The sequence below is a fragment of the Helicoverpa zea genome, chromosome 1, assembly GCF_022581195.2.
Source record: "Helicoverpa zea isolate HzStark_Cry1AcR chromosome 1, ilHelZeax1.1, whole genome shotgun sequence".
Classification (NCBI taxonomy): Eukaryota; Metazoa; Arthropoda; class Insecta; order Lepidoptera; family Noctuidae; genus Helicoverpa; species Helicoverpa zea.
This window is the reverse complement of record NC_061452.1, coordinates 9,736,093-9,752,592: the sequence shown is the minus strand read 5'-3', so window position 1 is coordinate 9,752,592 and position 16,500 is coordinate 9,736,093. Positions and strand designations below refer to the sequence as shown.

At 35.0% G+C, this 16,500-nt stretch overlaps 1 protein-coding gene across 1 annotated transcript; it reads left to right on the top strand.

Annotated features, from left to right (window-relative positions):
* Positions 1–1,994: 1,994 nt before the first annotated feature.
* LOC124634614 lies at positions 1,995–14,911 on the top strand. The gene is made up of 4 exons (XM_047170266.1): positions 1,995–2,052; positions 4,545–4,727; positions 7,619–7,733; positions 13,491–14,911. The coding sequence occupies exons 2-4, from the start codon at positions 4,556–4,558 to the stop codon at positions 13,495–13,497; spliced, it is 294 nt and encodes a 97-aa protein (XP_047026222.1). The 5' UTR covers positions 1,995–2,052; positions 4,545–4,555; the 3' UTR covers positions 13,498–14,911.
* Positions 14,912–16,500: the final 1,589 nt, after the last annotated feature.

Below are 16,500 nucleotides of genomic sequence, written 5' to 3'. Positions count from 1 at the left end.
TTTTCCAACCGGCTCTTGAAAAATAAACGTTTATTCGAAGCATTTTTTGCGTTTCATCAAGCAATACGCCCGTCTATTTTCGTCTTATTCAACAGTAGGTATTATATAACTGTCACATTACTATGCCGATGGGCCATAGCTCACGACATTCCTATGGCTCTATACCTACCAGGATATCTCACGTGGAAACCCACGAGTTTGAACAGGTTTCAAAGATCTTTGTTCTGAGTGCCATACAAACTCCTTTGGATGTTAAATAAACGGGTCCCAAGTATTAGAGATGGTTTTATGGGCTTTTGAACATTTGTTGTTGCAAAAATTTCCGTAACATCATCGTCAGTCATGTTAGTAAGTTTGCCTCGAAATTGAGACAGCCAACTGAATATTCGCATAAACTTATATTTTGGCATTCGTAGTAGTAGGTACTTACATATACTAGTACCTACATAACATATATCGAAAATAATCTAAAGTATTTTGTTATTCTTAACAAAAGTTGTGGGGAATTTCATTTGGATGAAAACCCCATGGTAAATAAGATATGTACCTCTATTTGCAAAAAAATCAAGATACCTTTGACCTTAATTTTTTTACTGGATACCTGACAATTTCTAAAATAGTTTCTTAAGTTACTTAAATTCGACGAGTCTTACCTAATTTTGACTACGATGACTGCATTATATCTGCAGCACCGAAAGTGAATAAAAAGTTCACTGATAGTCTTTTGTTTAGAGATGCTTGAAAAATAAAGCCATATTTTTAAATTTTATTTATATTAGACGAAGTTATGTCTGATTTAGAGAAGATATTGGCTTATGCGTTTACGTAGGTCAGTTATGCGTAAAAATCATGTAACAATACACGTTTTTAGTAGTTGGCTTAAGATTAATTAGGCACTTGTGAATGTGAGTATGAGAGCCCACTACACTATACCTTACTTTAAATTATTTTAAAGATTCTATATTTTTAAGGGGTGTACCTAAATATTACTGTTCCCATTAGGTGTAATAAAGTTAATTGTGAGAGGTATCAGACCTGTGCTGATGATCATTTCAACTAGGTAGTAGGTACATATTGAGAAGTATAAAAAATAAGAAGTTCATAAACAGAATATTTCTTTTAATTTAATCATTGTGCCTTAAGGAAATAAATTATTGTTTTTTTCTTTTTAAACAGCTATCGACGTGATTGCAAAATAAAACACAATTATAAAAGTGTCAAGTGGACTTAAGGTAATCAGTAAAGAATATCGTCCTTGACTTTACCTACTGTTTCGAATGCATTGACTGTGACCTTGATGTAATAGTTATGATGAGGCGTTCGTTTTCCGAGCGTTAACGTGTAAACAAAACACGGATTTTCACAAATACAGCAATGTACTGTGTACTCCAATCATTGACACATAGAGAGGAGCTCGTGAACTTTGAAGAACTAAAGTACACTATGCCTACGTCTGTACTGTATTTATTTTTATGGTCCGCCAAAATGAGGTCTACTTTCAATTTAAAGTTGTTTATAGATAACGTAAGTAAATGTAGAACGTAAGGGACAAAGGGACAAACCACAATGTCTTGTTTTATTTTATAAATAGGAATCAGGTTCAACTGTTTTTTAAACGTGTAATAAATATTCCATTGCATTTTTGGTATCTAATTAAGACTGAAAAGCTACATTTCTAATGTTTTTTTTTGTATCGGAGATAAAAGAGTTTTACTCGCCAAAATCTTTAAGTCTTTTATAGAATTGCATTGCAAAAAAACAGGAAGCTTGCACTAAAAGACTTGCAGCCAAAATTAGGAATAACTAGTTGTAGAACACACGGATGACACCTTGCAAATTAATTATTGTCCAGCATGACGAACAAAAGGGACGTCTGTCACGGTGCGTACTTGCGCGTGTGTTTTCCTTGAACCCTACGAAATGCGAGGCTCGAACGCCCTCCCCCGAAGCATCGTAGTGCAATCTATAAAAGAATTGGACACCAGCTCATTGTCATCGTGTGTCAGTGGCTGCTGCAGTGCTGTGTTGTGTGTACGTTAGCATATCGACAAGGTACTTGCGTAATACTTTTTTTACGAACCAGTGTATAAGTAGTAGTGGCAGTTGTTTCTTTTCAGTGCGTAGGATTATCCGAGAAAGTAGAAACTTGATTTGATAGTGAACATTTCTTTTGGAAAGAACCTAGTTTCTTTTAAATTAGGTATTTTCTAGAACTTCTAAAATATTTTTTATCTTATGGGACGCCTACCTATGTAATAACCGTTTTAAGAATAGTTAACATAATTTAACTGATGAGTCATTTCATGTTCGTATGTTTTTTGCGACACAGGTGCTATTTACTACCATTGTGATGGGACAATTAAGCCCAGATATATTGATGGCTAATTTGCATTCGATATTTGACACACCTAAAGCCCACGTGTCAGCCAGTATAATATGATTTCACAAATGAATAATTCATTACACTTATCTATTATTTAATGTCAGTTTTGGGGTAATTATTTCAATAGCTATTTGGGTGTAGCTGAAAATTGATATCATCTTTCGTTTCTAAAATACAATTTTAAATTGCGTTATCATTTACGTTGTAGAAGTACCTACCTATATATATTTGTTGTATTTTGGCGTGCGCCCGTCGATAGGTAGTGAAGCAAATGTTTTCTCGGCAGCCGCAACCGGATCGCCAAGGAGATGGCTAGGAAATGTTGAACGAAAACCAAATAGAAATGTCTCAATTTCCGTTGGAACGCTTCTTAGCGGAATTGCAACATTTCTTTTTCGGAAAATTTTTGTACGGGAATGTGTTTCGTTTATATCAATTTAAAATGAATAACAAAATAATATGAATATTATTTTCGTTGATTCCGTAAAATTGTATGTGACATGATTTCGTTCTTCTGAGCTTTGATTTGAGTTTATTCGGAGGAATATTTACTGCTTTCGATTATCGTAACCTTAGCGGGGATTAAGGAAATTCCTATACGCGCCTCAGTAATCCCAATTAGTCCTGATGACTGTCTGTTAATTAACATAGATTAAGAACAGTCGATAAACAAATACGCTTGAGTTCGTTTCAAAGATAATCCGCGATCTGTTACAGGCTTTGGTATAAATATGCGAATAAAAACATATTTTGAATCGGTTCACAAATGACAGAGAAACTTCACCCTTTTTAGAGTCGGTTGAAACCAGTACCTAAATGATTTTTTACAGCACCTGCTTAGCTTATTAACATAACTACAATGCTAATAAGTGTTAATCATGTGGACCATGATTTAGATGTTGGGCAATAAAAACATAACATAGACTTGTTTTTTAATACTATTTTACGTTATATTATATCAAATATTATTATGATCGATTTAGTGCTAGAGCAAGGGACTTGTAGCCATAAATACCTACCAAGTTTATTTCGCTGCCGTTTAATGTTCAGCAATTTAGGAAGTTTAATGATATAAAAGCAAAAACTATTGTTTAAAAATGTCTGTGAGTACTAGTTTGTTTCGTAGAAAATACACTAGAGTAGACAACCCAAAACAAATATATTATTTGTAAGAAGTAAAAGAGGAAACGCGATAACTTCATAATAATATTTACCACTTTTTGAATTGGCATTGAATTCTTGTCAAAATACATTATACCAATTAAAAGCTTGTTATTAAAATGCATCACCGCAAAATGTTCTTGATAAATGCAGGCACATAAACATAAAAATATAATTGTTATGTTGTGGGTAATTCGGCAGATGACACAGGCTTCCATAACAGGTATAAAAGCATTTAATCGAATCTCCAGGAAGCACTTTCAGCTACGATAAAATTATAATTTACAATGACAATTTATGATGGAGCTCGTGGCTACTTAGCCATTGTCAACAGCCATACTGGTCGATCGAACATAAGGTTAAACAACGCTTGGCGCGGTTGATCCTTGGATGGGTGACCATCTTGACATGACGACGAGGTTCTCTATTTTTGGAGGGCACGACTTTGTGTATGTCGCAGTCGTTCCGTGTAAAACACAAAAAATAATAAATCAAAAGTGTAAACTAGATTCTGATGTAAAAGTCCTTTTACGGCCTCCTACTAGCTGATTAAGTAAATATCATAATATATTACGATGCAAACTTCAAGGTTTTTTACATGAAGTAAATTATCGAATGTACACAGATGTTGGTAGGTATGTAGTTCTGAAAGCCGTCATCAAAATAGAGCGGGTTGTGGAATAAAAATAAATAAATAAGTGCAGTGTTTGTAGTTCCTGCTTGAAAGTTGTTTCGTGATGTCAATACCTATGCCTCTTTGCCTTTCCCATCTTAGTAAATAAATATTTAATTTTATTTACCTTTGATACCATTTAATTTTAAGGCACTAGTTGGACTGGACTGTCCAATAATAAAAGGTTAACGTAATTCGTTGTCGTCGCTGAATACGGTTACTTTTTTTAATGTTTAATGAGATTGTGAATCTATACCGATTGTTTTAGAGAAAGAGTATTTATTTTTTCCCCATTATCACAAGCAATATTTCTAATTAATTCCCCAGAATCTTCAACCATGCAGACCTCAACCATTGTAGTCCTTGCGTGCCTGATCGCCGTGGTGATTGCGTACCAAGAACCTCAGCCTTTGGACGCGGCACAGGAATCATACCTCGACACTCCAGAACATGACAGGAGTCCGAGGAATAAGAGAGGTCTGCTGCTCTTGAAGAAGAAGTTGCTTCTTGGTACGTACTTCGTCATTTTCCTCAACAAAAGCTTCCCCTGAGATGGGGGCCATATTTTTAACTTCAGAGATGCGTACTTATATTTTAAGTTGTATATTCTCAAAATTTCACGAAGAACTAAGTGAAGTATTTAATTAATTAACGGGTATACCGTTGAAACGCGCATAAAGTATTAAATATGCACATTATCCAAAGGAGCAGAAAGAATGTTCCATATAACTGTGTAATTATAGCTACTACTATCTTGAAGGCAGAATTCGTTCCTTTTTCAATCCTAGACAGAAGCAAATCAATACAGTACCATGTTTCATAGAATTCTGATATAAATAGGGCAAGCCAATTAATAATCATTATACACACGTGAAAATGTTTCGGGCGTGAAAATAATTCGAGAAAAAATATGGCCCAACATTTTTTTTACGGACTTTAATTTACTTAATTATTGTCATCTAGCCTTAAACGCAAATATATTAATGCCATTTTGCTAATAATCAAATATTTTACCTACAACCACGTTGAGCATGCAAACATTTAATTTTAACATGCCATCAAGGTAGCGTAGACCGTGTTTAGCTAATAGGGCTCATGGCCGCATGAGCTTTGTCATTCTCTCTCGTGTTGGTCAAAAGGTTAAAATATTGTTCTAGAATTTTACTGGATTCCATTTCTTGACGCCTTAGTGTTTGGCAGATAAGAAGTCAAGGGTAGATAAGAATTGGTTTAATTTTGAAGACATATTTAGATGTCGTCAATTAAGTCAACATTACATTAGTTTAAAGCAAAACACAAAGTAGTTATTAAGTTTAATAAAAATCATAAACACCATGTTATGCCAATGTATCTTTAACTTTAACGTAATGAAGTGAAAATTATTACATTTGCACACGTCAAACTATGAGAATTGGCCATGAAGTGACATGCCCTGCATGAGTCAGCAGTTTTTGTACAAATATGGCATTTCCAAGTATCTGGCCATTTCTATTCATAGCGTTGAACGATTTAGAAATAATTCAACATGCACCTTGTGTACATAAGCCTTAGAATACGGAATATTGAGGTAAATTAGTGTGGGAAGCGTGAGAATCATTGTCTCCCATTAACGCTTATAAATGAAGTTGAATACATTTATTGGGAAAATAATAGTTAGTTAATGATTGACTAGATTTTAATGATCGTGCATTAAGATAGCAGTTACACGCCTTTTATTAACACATGCATTATCCTACTAATATTATAAACGCGAAAGTTTGTATGTATGGGTGTATGGATGTTTGTTACTCTTTCACGCAAAAACTACTGAATGGATTTTAATGAAACTTTACAATAATATAGCTTATACATCAGAATAACACATAGGCTACAATTTGTAAACATATTGTTCGAAATACTAAACCTGCGCAGACGAAGTCGCGGGCACCAGCTAGTTATTGAATAAATTAAAGTGAAGTGTTGGTGTGAACAACTCTGCAAATTTTTCCGGAAAATGTGGTTAGAAAAACTCTTCTGAAAACATTTTAATCCTCGAAACTATAGACAAAAAAGTATGCTTACAGTCTATTACTTTCATAATGAATGTGTTGGTTCTATGATTTAATATTCTATTGATTAAATAACGTCGACCTCCGTCCGAGCCCTCAGAAAGTATTCCAATTATTCAGTAAAGTAAACTGACGATGTTTGTACACCTAGTGTGTCAATACTGACCTACGTTTATTAACCTATTTCCTTTTATATTGTATATATAAGCTGTGTGCATAGAATTACGTAATGTAAATAAATTATACAGAATGCAGAACATAAATTTTCTTGAATAAAGTTCTGTGAGTTTTCTAAAGAAACTTGTACATGCGGTCTAGGATTTGAAATTGGAAAATATTCTCATAATGCTGTACCTACCTATATTTGTGAGTAAAGTCCTTTCATGTCGAGTGTTGCGACTTCGATTTTCACAACAGACTAAATATTTGTGCTCAGGCGGACATTGGCCTTCAGATATTTGCCTATCGTCGGGATCGCATACATGTTAGATTTATTTTCAAGTAATCCTATCTCACACATTACACAAGCCTAAATTTCTGCAGTGAGAGGTAAAGCGTCATTGGACTTAGCTTTGTGTATCGAATCGTTTAACACCATGAAGACTTTCTGACTAACATGTTCTAAAAAAAAAAGTAATAATAAATAACTAATCAGAAAGTTAATGCTAAAGCCGTAGTAAGTCAGTGCTACGAAATAAGGAATCGCCGCGCTACAAGAGCAAATTCTAACATTCGTAGCCATACATACATTAACGAGAGATATTCACAACGTAACGCTAGTTTAGCCAGTAAAAGACGTGCAAAGCTAAAATTTGCATCGTCTGCGTACATGTAAACATGTTTTGGTACGCAAATCATTATCCCGGTCGTTAGGCGGCGCTAATCCACTGATGGATGTAACAGCACTCGAGGCAGGATTCCCGATACGCGTGCTCTGCATCCGATGCTAAAATATTGTTAGAGAAACATCACTACTTGCATGTTCTCCTACTTTCGCTTTGGGAATACACGATTCTGTTTTGGCGTAGAAAAAAAACCATTGCTCTGATAGGATCTCCTACTGATAATTTCAAATAGTGATATTTTCATGACGTTTAAAAATAGATCGTAATTTTTTTATAAAACTGATTTATCAATGAATTTTTAAAATATGGGCAGATATTGCATATAAAACTACGATGACGTAAGACCATCATTAGTTCCTTTGGACTTTGTCTACGGAGGAAGGAATTTGTCATATGGTAACTGGCTTCCTATTTTACATATTGGCTCTACCAAAATGTTTGAATTTAGAATAGAAAACGTTCTGTTGTTTCTTGTTTTTACTAATCGTTCTATTTTGTTTTTCTTCAGGTGCTCTGGGCCTAAAGGCAGCGAAGGTCGGTGCTGTGGGAGTCGCTGGAGCTCTCGCGCTCAAAGCTAAGGCAGCTAAGCCGAAAGTAGCAGCGGCCAGCTTTTTCCATCATGGGTAACTTTTTAATTCTATTTTTAATGTATAGGGAACAATTTTAAAAAGAACTACGAGAGTTCCAAGAAACTGTTAGCAATTTTGTTACAAAATATTTTCATTAGCTCAGGCTTCCATAGAAACCCGTCTCTTTAAAACCTTCAGAAATATTCGTGAAAAATCTTAAAGAAAATTTTTCCTTAGTAGCGACCAAAATGGGCAAAATGTTACTAACCGAATTCATGGAGTTTTCGAGTTATTTGAAAAATATGAATAGTAGAGACTAAAATATTTTTACACACTTTTGAAAAGGTTTGGGATCCTGTTTGCTGTCAGTAACAGCTTATGAATCACAGTTTTATTTTTGCGTAGTCATGATTGTCTTTTATAGTTTTTTTTTTATAACTGTGCCTAAAAATAAACGTAACTAAGGCATAGTGGAGACCCATATCGCATTAGTAAATACATATCTATGGACATAGACCCCGGTCAACGAAATAAATGTTTCGATTTTACACTGTATTATAAACCAAATGTTTAATCTGCGTAATAGGAAATCAAAAACTATTTAGCTTAAAAAATACGACTTCAATAAATATACCTACCTAAAATCTATTCTGAAAACCGCATCAAAATCAGTACTGCCAAACGTGAGATAATCGCGCATAGACATACATACAGGTCAAATCAGTTTGAAAATTGAGATTTTCTTATTTTGAAGTCGGTTAATAGACCAGAAATTGTGAAACAATGTGTCTTACAATGACACTTGAAGATCATGACTATTTCGTTATTTAGTAAATAGTTGCATTTGTTTATTCTTATGTACACATTTCTCTTACGGCAGCTGATGTTCCACTACATAATAAACATTCATGAGTGGATGCCTCTAAATAAGTTCTGCAGAATAAAGTCAACCTTTGGTGCAGAGATCAGACTATAGACGATACTTACCTACACCCTGTATATATAAGCTAACTAGAAAACCTTTACGTTTTATAATGTTCAATAATCACACCGATCAAAACATAATTTTCAAATGGTTTTCCACGTTTAGAAATCATTCGCCGAAAGCATGATTCAATAGTTCACTCTAATAAACACGTTCGAATCGAGAGCCAATAATATAGAATCGATTAATTAGTGAATACTTACTGGTTCGGAATTCTGCTATAATTTAATTAATATGAAGTTAAATACATTGGGAGCAAATTACTCTGTGACTCAGCATTTTGGAATAATATTGTTTCTTTAGGAAAGTACAGACTAAGTAGTTCGTGGAAATTCAAAATTAATTAAACTGTAGTGTACTAGAAGCCTGCTAAAAGGTTTATGAATGTATGTATGTATATTCATATCTCTCACTAGCATCTTCCCAATTACCATTCCCATTAGTATTTGCTTGTTAGTTTAAGTTTCCAAAACCTATTCGTTTTATTTTCAAATTACATTTTTCTTTCTTTCTATTTATATTTATTGATCTACAAATGATTTATATTTTTATTATACAGGGACCTACCGCTGGTAATTAGGTACCATTAGTCGCGGCAACTTCCAATAGCTCATAATAAGTCAGAACGTTGAGTAGCAGAGAAGTTTCATGTCAGTATTTTTTTTTATTATTTCGCACGTGCACAACTTTTTTTGCATCCAAGCATGAATAAGTATAGAGGTTTTATGGTTTAAAAACCAAAGTTATCGATCTTTTCTTTTATACTCGTCTTATACAATAAAAAATCGACTTGAGGATAATAGTAAAAACATTTTCCCTTTAAGGCAAACGAAATGATGAAATAAATTATAATTTATTGCTATAACTGACATGTTAAGAGACACATTTATGAATCAATGGTTTAAAATAGATGCCATCGGTATTGCTTAACCGATGATCTTTGAGAAAGAGTGTCGTAACCAACACTGAGGTCAAGGTTGGCTCCAAAGGCTGCAAGAATGGAATGAAATTATGAGGATAACACCATTACCACCCTTCTTCTTAGTTTAAGGCCTTATAGACAACTTGTATATTACCATTTGAAGGAATTTATGTATTTAAGTATGTGTATTTTTTAGCTTATTGAATGAATTTAAATAATCTTACAGCTCAACTTTTGATAATATTTAAACGTAATCTCAGTTGTCATATATTTTTAAAGCACTTATTATTATTTTTCACCTTGTGCATGGAGTAGATTGCACTTTGTACTCTTATTGCATTACCAATATAACTTGTAGTGTTAAAATTTAACCTTTACGTGAGATTCAAACAGCCTTCTTCGTAGCCAAATTAAACAAACATCTTAAAACGTACCGTCATGCTCATCGACACATTCCAACTGTTTATGTGTCTGTCACATTATGAAATGCGTAAATAAATTGAGCAACTAACCGCAAAGGTAAGGATTGAATAGTTTTTAATTGACAATGATTATAATGTTCAAAGATTAATGTTATCTGCATTTGACGGCCCGACTTGGCACGGAGAGCATGAACTGAATTATGAATTAACGATATGAATAACCGATTTAAGAACTCCCTTGCCTGCTGTCAAAAACTATATAGGTAATTAACTAAGCTTAAAATCTATTATGAGAACGTTGACACTACATAAATTATTTATTAATTAAAATATTTTATACAAAAAAAAAATAACATTGAAATAAATAACATTCATTTAACCTTAGTACCTACGCTAAATATAAACTGTTTATGTTAGTATATATTTACTGTCCTCTTTTTATTCCTTATGTAAAGCAATTGAATGTTACTATTTATTTATTGGTGCCTATGAGATGACATCGCAATATTTGCGGTTTTCCCAAATTGAGTCATTAAACAACGCCCAAAGAGATACTTTACCTTTGAACCTTGAGTAAGTGCTAATTCGGTAATCTAAATAAGTATGGAATGACATTCACATCCGCTTAAAGTCAGCTAATTAGTAAAGTTTTATTAACTAAATAAGTAATACTAAACCGGTATATCATCTCCATATTTCACCTTGGTATGTGATCTATGGATAGTGATGGGTATATCCGATGGCCGACGATTGGCCAATATGTTCGGCAAAACCATAGACTTGAATGGAATGCGGATTTGAAGGTGATAAAGAGTAGAAATAAAGAAATCGTTCACCCATATACGTAACATATATTCTTAGCACATTTTGGACACGACACAATTTTTTTATTGTTTTGTTTTCCTGCATTCTAATCTTTCTCACGCTTCTTTCTTTCTCCTGCCCTGTTCCCAAATATTACTTGGGGTCGGCGCAATATGTCATTTTCTTCCATTTTCCCCTGTCACTCGTCATACTGACACTCACTCCCTTCCTATTCATATCATCTTTCAGGCAATCCATCCATCTTTTCTTAGGTCTTCCTCTTCCTCTCCATCCATCTACATTCATACTTAGCACACACTTTGTTGCATGCGTATCATCCCTCCTCATTACATGTCCATACCACGACAATCTTCTACTTCTCATCTTTTCTGTAACTGGCGCTACTTTCAGACTTCCTCTAATGTAATCATTCCTCACTTTATCCATTCTTGTAACACCACACATCCATCTCAGCATTCTCATTTCTGTTACATGCACTCTCTTCTCGTCCGTCTTTTTCAATGCCCAACACTCCGATCCATACAGGACGACAGGTCTAATGACGGATTTGTAAATTTTGCCCTTCAGTTTGAGGGGCATCCGCGGGTCACAAATAGCGCTAGTTACCTGTCGCCACTTCATCCATCCAGTATTGATCCGATGCGTAACGTCCCTGTTCACCTCACCGTCACTTTGGACGAGTGAACCAAGGTACCGGAAGTCGGAGCAAACTGGTAGGGGCATGCCGGCTAGGGTTATGGTCATGGGTCCCGAAATACCGCCAAAATCACAATGAAGGTATTCGGTTTTACTCCTGCTCACCTTTAAACCCACTGTCTCCAGTCTCAGCCGCCATGCCTCCAGTCTACTCTGGACCTCTGGCCCACTCTCCCCCACCAGAACAATGTCATCGGCGAAAAGCATACACCAGGGTGCCTCCTCCCGTATATCTGCCGTAAGCGCGTCCATTACAAGCAGGAAGAGATACGGGCTGAGGGCCGACCCCTGATGTAAGCCAACACCTACACTGAAGCTGGTGGTAGTGCCCGCTGCGGACCGGACTTCTGTACGGCATCTGCCGTACATCGCTCGGATCAACTGCACATACTTCCCTGGTATACCTTTCTCCTCAAGGGCCCACCACAAAACCTCACGAGGCACCCGGTCATATGCCTTCTCAAGGTCAACGAACACCATATGCAAGTTTTTGTGTGCACCCCTGTACTTTTCGCACAATTGGCGAATACAGAATATAGCGTCCGTTGTACTCCGACCAGGCATAAAACCGAATTGATTTCGTGCGATATCACTCTCTTCTCTCAGCCTCCTTTCAATAACTTTCTCCCACACTTTCATACTATGTGACATTAGCTTTATTCCTCTATAGTTGTTGCAATTCAACACATCACCCTTGTTCTTAAAAATGGGCACCAGGAAACTATTGCACCACTCGTCTGGTATAGTTTCCTCTTGCAACAACTTATTGAAGAATAAAGCCAGCCATTTCCATCCATCCATCTTTAATAATTTCCACACTTCCACTGGTATTCCATCTGGCCCTATCGCTTTTCCATTTTTCATTCCATTCACTGCTAATCTGACCTCATCCTCACATACATTTCTTACAAGGCCCTCGTTCACCGCTTTATGATGGAGCACACCGCTCCACTCATTTTCTTCATTCATCAGTCTTTCAAAATATTCCTTCCACCTACCTTTAATCTCCACATCATTCGAAAGGACCGTTCCGTCTCCATTCTTTACACACCTTATCTGGCATACATCTCTTGTCATTTTCTCCCTAGATTTAACCAATCGGTAAAAGTCATTTTGACCAGCTGGGCTATCTAGGGAGTCATACATCCTCTCGTGCGCTTTTGCCCTTGAAACAGCCACAATCTTCTTTGCTTTCTTCTTACATTCATCATATTCAGCCTTTTTTCGTGCTTTTTCACTATCATCATTGTCTTCCGTCCGCTGCCATTCCTTGAATTTCATCTTCTTTTCCTTTAATACACTCTGCACTTCTTCCACCCACCACCAAGTTTCCTTCTCTATCACTCCATTCCCTTTTGATTCTCCTAGAATGCTTCTTGCCGCTTTCCTTATACACGTCGCCATTCCACTCCAGCATTCATTCACATTCTTTTCATTCATTTCTCCCATTTCAATCATCTTATCAACCACTACTTTTCTAAATTCCCGGGCCAACTCAGCCTTCCCCAACAGATGCCATTTGATTTTGGGGGGCCGTCTCTCTTTGGCTTTTGGCCGGGAAGTTAAAATCACATCCATAATTAGGGGTCGGTGCTGCGAGACTACAGCTTCGCCTGGTATCACCTTGCAGTCTTTGATGTTCTTTAAACTACTGCGTCTGACCAAAAAGTAATCTATTTGTGTCACGTGGTGACCGCTTTTATAGGTGATTAGATGTAATCTTTCTCACGCCAGGCTACATTAAAATATGGTTTTTAGTAGTGGCACTCAGAGATGCTTTTTCACTTCTTGCAGTTTAGTAGTCGTTATCCACAAATTATAGGTATTAAAATGCAATCATATGTTTTTTGATGTAATGTAAAGGTAACAAGAATGAAATGGATGTGAGCAGTTCAGATGGACGGAACTTACTCCTAAAGTATTGTTGTTAAGGTATTTAATATGTTCTTATTATTTTTCAGTTGGTGATTGCCTGTACTGGGATTTTTCTTACAACGCATCGAGTTCGTCTACGTTCTAAGAGAAATCGGTATGATGTGTTAAGTAGTGTTAACAGCTAGGATTTCGTTTTAATCTATGAGAGGCTTCTGTGTGATGGGTATTTAGATTAAACGGATCATTTTATAGGTTATAATTTAGAGACTTACGTGACGTTTGATGGCAACAAATTGTTTGAATCGCTTCCATTTGAGAATTTTAAAAAGGTCGTGCATATTTTAAATATAATCCATGCCACTTTTTGTCATATTTTGTACCTAACAGTGGCCATACACGCAATAGTTCACCTGACAAGTTGACCTGAGCTCCATTTTGTTTCCTACTTTGACGGTAGCCTGTATGACTTGCCTTATGTTTCTCCCTAACTTTGTTGACAATTACTTTTCAAGGCAGATTCGTGCTCCGTAGAGGCTAAAATAGAGGCTATTAACAGTTCGCTGTAATTTAATGAACTTAAGTAAGCACAATGCCCATGTCAACCTATCAGGTAAACCATTTGCTGGAGCTATGGCTCCTATCAGGGTTTTTGAATATTAGATGTGATTATTCGATTAAATTTTTACTTGAGTGTGACACCATATTATTAAAAAGGCATACTTTTCTGACTAAACCTGAATAAAAGTTAATTGAAACAAACCATTTGAACAATAACATTAATTAAACTTTGCCCATTAAAGATCATATTTTGGTGAAATAATTACTGCCATAATTTAATGTACCTATTATTCGAATGGTAATAAAAGCATTATGCAATTGCATTAGTAACAGGCTTCCAGGTTGCTAGCAACAAGGTAGACTGATGTATACCTAATTGGTAAACAGAAGCGCACTCGCATAGATTATCAGGTTCAATATTTGTTATGTCATCAACGTCACGTAGACTTACATTATATGTAAATGGCCTGTTACATAAACCTAAGATTTAATATAAGTCAATGTTTGAAGGAATGCCATAGTAGATAGTTTATTAAGCTTTATTTTAACACACATTAAAAAATATGAATACTTATCTGGTCAATGTTGCTTATAATGATTTTTCTGCAGGAAATATTGTGTTCGTTTTGAGGCTGAAATAAGTTTAAGCATATAGTTAACTGTAGATCCGTTAATTTATATGTTTAAACTCATTTTCAAAAAAATCCCATGTTTTCAAACATTACAAAAGGCGCCATTTAAAATATATATTTTCTAACAATTATATATTTGTACAGGTCTTCCAAATTGCGTCTGAATCTAAAATTGTTCACTAGAGCTGTCCATATTATAAAGAAATATGTGAAGTTGCCAATGTGGCGATGTTTGTTATAATATTTATAACATAAAGTGCCGAGGCGATTGTCATTTTTTTGAACGTTTTATAACGAATAAATGATATACTGAAGGATATTGGTTTTTATTTCATTTGTGATCCCCGTGTTCTGTTTTGGGCTGGTTTTAGGTAGAGCATTAATACTTTTTTATATTGCATTATTTTATCCTTCATTTGAGTAGAACGGGGTAATACAAAGTAAAATATTTCATATTGCAAGGACTTAAAGAAGTAAAGTTACCTATGAATTAAGATGATAATAATCGTTTTGTGAGCAACGCATTTGAAAGTTTGAAACTTGAAACTTTATACTTTCAACAAGTCAACTCCGATATACCTAATCTGGAAAGATCTTAAAAAGGTAGGAGCTTATATGCGAGGACACAACTATGCTTCTCCAGTAGATACTCATCTCATTTTACAGATTATTTTATTCTAATGGCTACAACTAAACCAGTTATATAATTTGATAGTTCTTCTCTTACCAAATTCCCAACACATTAATTTGAATCTTAAAGATCCTTAGACGACACTAAAGAACCGTTGCCTACCAATAATTATGTGAATTCCATAAATATATATTAGTTAAACGGGTAAGTTGTTAACAATGTTAACAAACGGTTTGTACCTGCTGATTTATAGAAGTTTATAAATTAATTTGAAAATGAGAGAAAGGCGAATGACCTTATAATTTTTTTCATTACGAACTTTGCGCCGTATTTTCTCGAGGATTCGAGAAATGACAGCATCCTTTATGATAATTAATTAAAACATTCGATGATTTAGCAAGTTTGAATGATGTATCAAGTTTTCAGATGATTCGGCCTCACATTGATTGATTTAAATAAAGTATCATACTCGTTATGTGAAATGATAAATACATAAATTTTCCAAACACAAGACATGATAATGTATTTTTCCGTTTCCATTAAAAGGAAAAATATTGTCGCTAGTTTTTAAAATATGTCACAGATTAGCATAGGTATCTTCCAACGGTCGAAATTATTCTTACTCATGTAGTTATTAGGCATCCGGATTCACAACCGCAGTACATTGCTATGACCAGACAGAACGGCGCTAATGCATATTATCGTTTATACAGTGTATACAGAAATAGTATTAATAGGTACATCTTTGTAGGAATATTAAGTAAATTAGTGAGAAATTGTCTTGAACATTTTTTTCTAGTTGAAAGTAATTCCTAGCATGGCTAAACACACAGAGCAATAAAACCCCTCGTTTTAACTCAGGATTTAAAAACATGTAGGGAAGTATTTTTTATAGTCTTGAAACATACTCGTACATTATAGACAAAATGGTCGTCGTGAGTAAATTTAGCTAACACTCCTAATAATTTACATGACACTAAGCAAGTGCACTTCGTTTTTAAGGCCGGCAAACATACAGTATGTTCAATGGCGTTCATGTGGGACTCAAGGTCTAAAAATAACTCGCTTGGAGTATTTTACTTAGTGCTTTTGATTTTTTTTGTTCCCAAGTGCGATTCTTCAACTTGTTTTGACCTGCACAGTTCATTAGTGGATTTTTTAAAGGCAACCATTACGACCTGAAAGATGATTTAGGAAATATTGTAAAATAAACTTTTATTCTCGAAAAGTACGCTTAGCATGGAGGTGGACACTGAACAATCGTTTTTTTTTTAC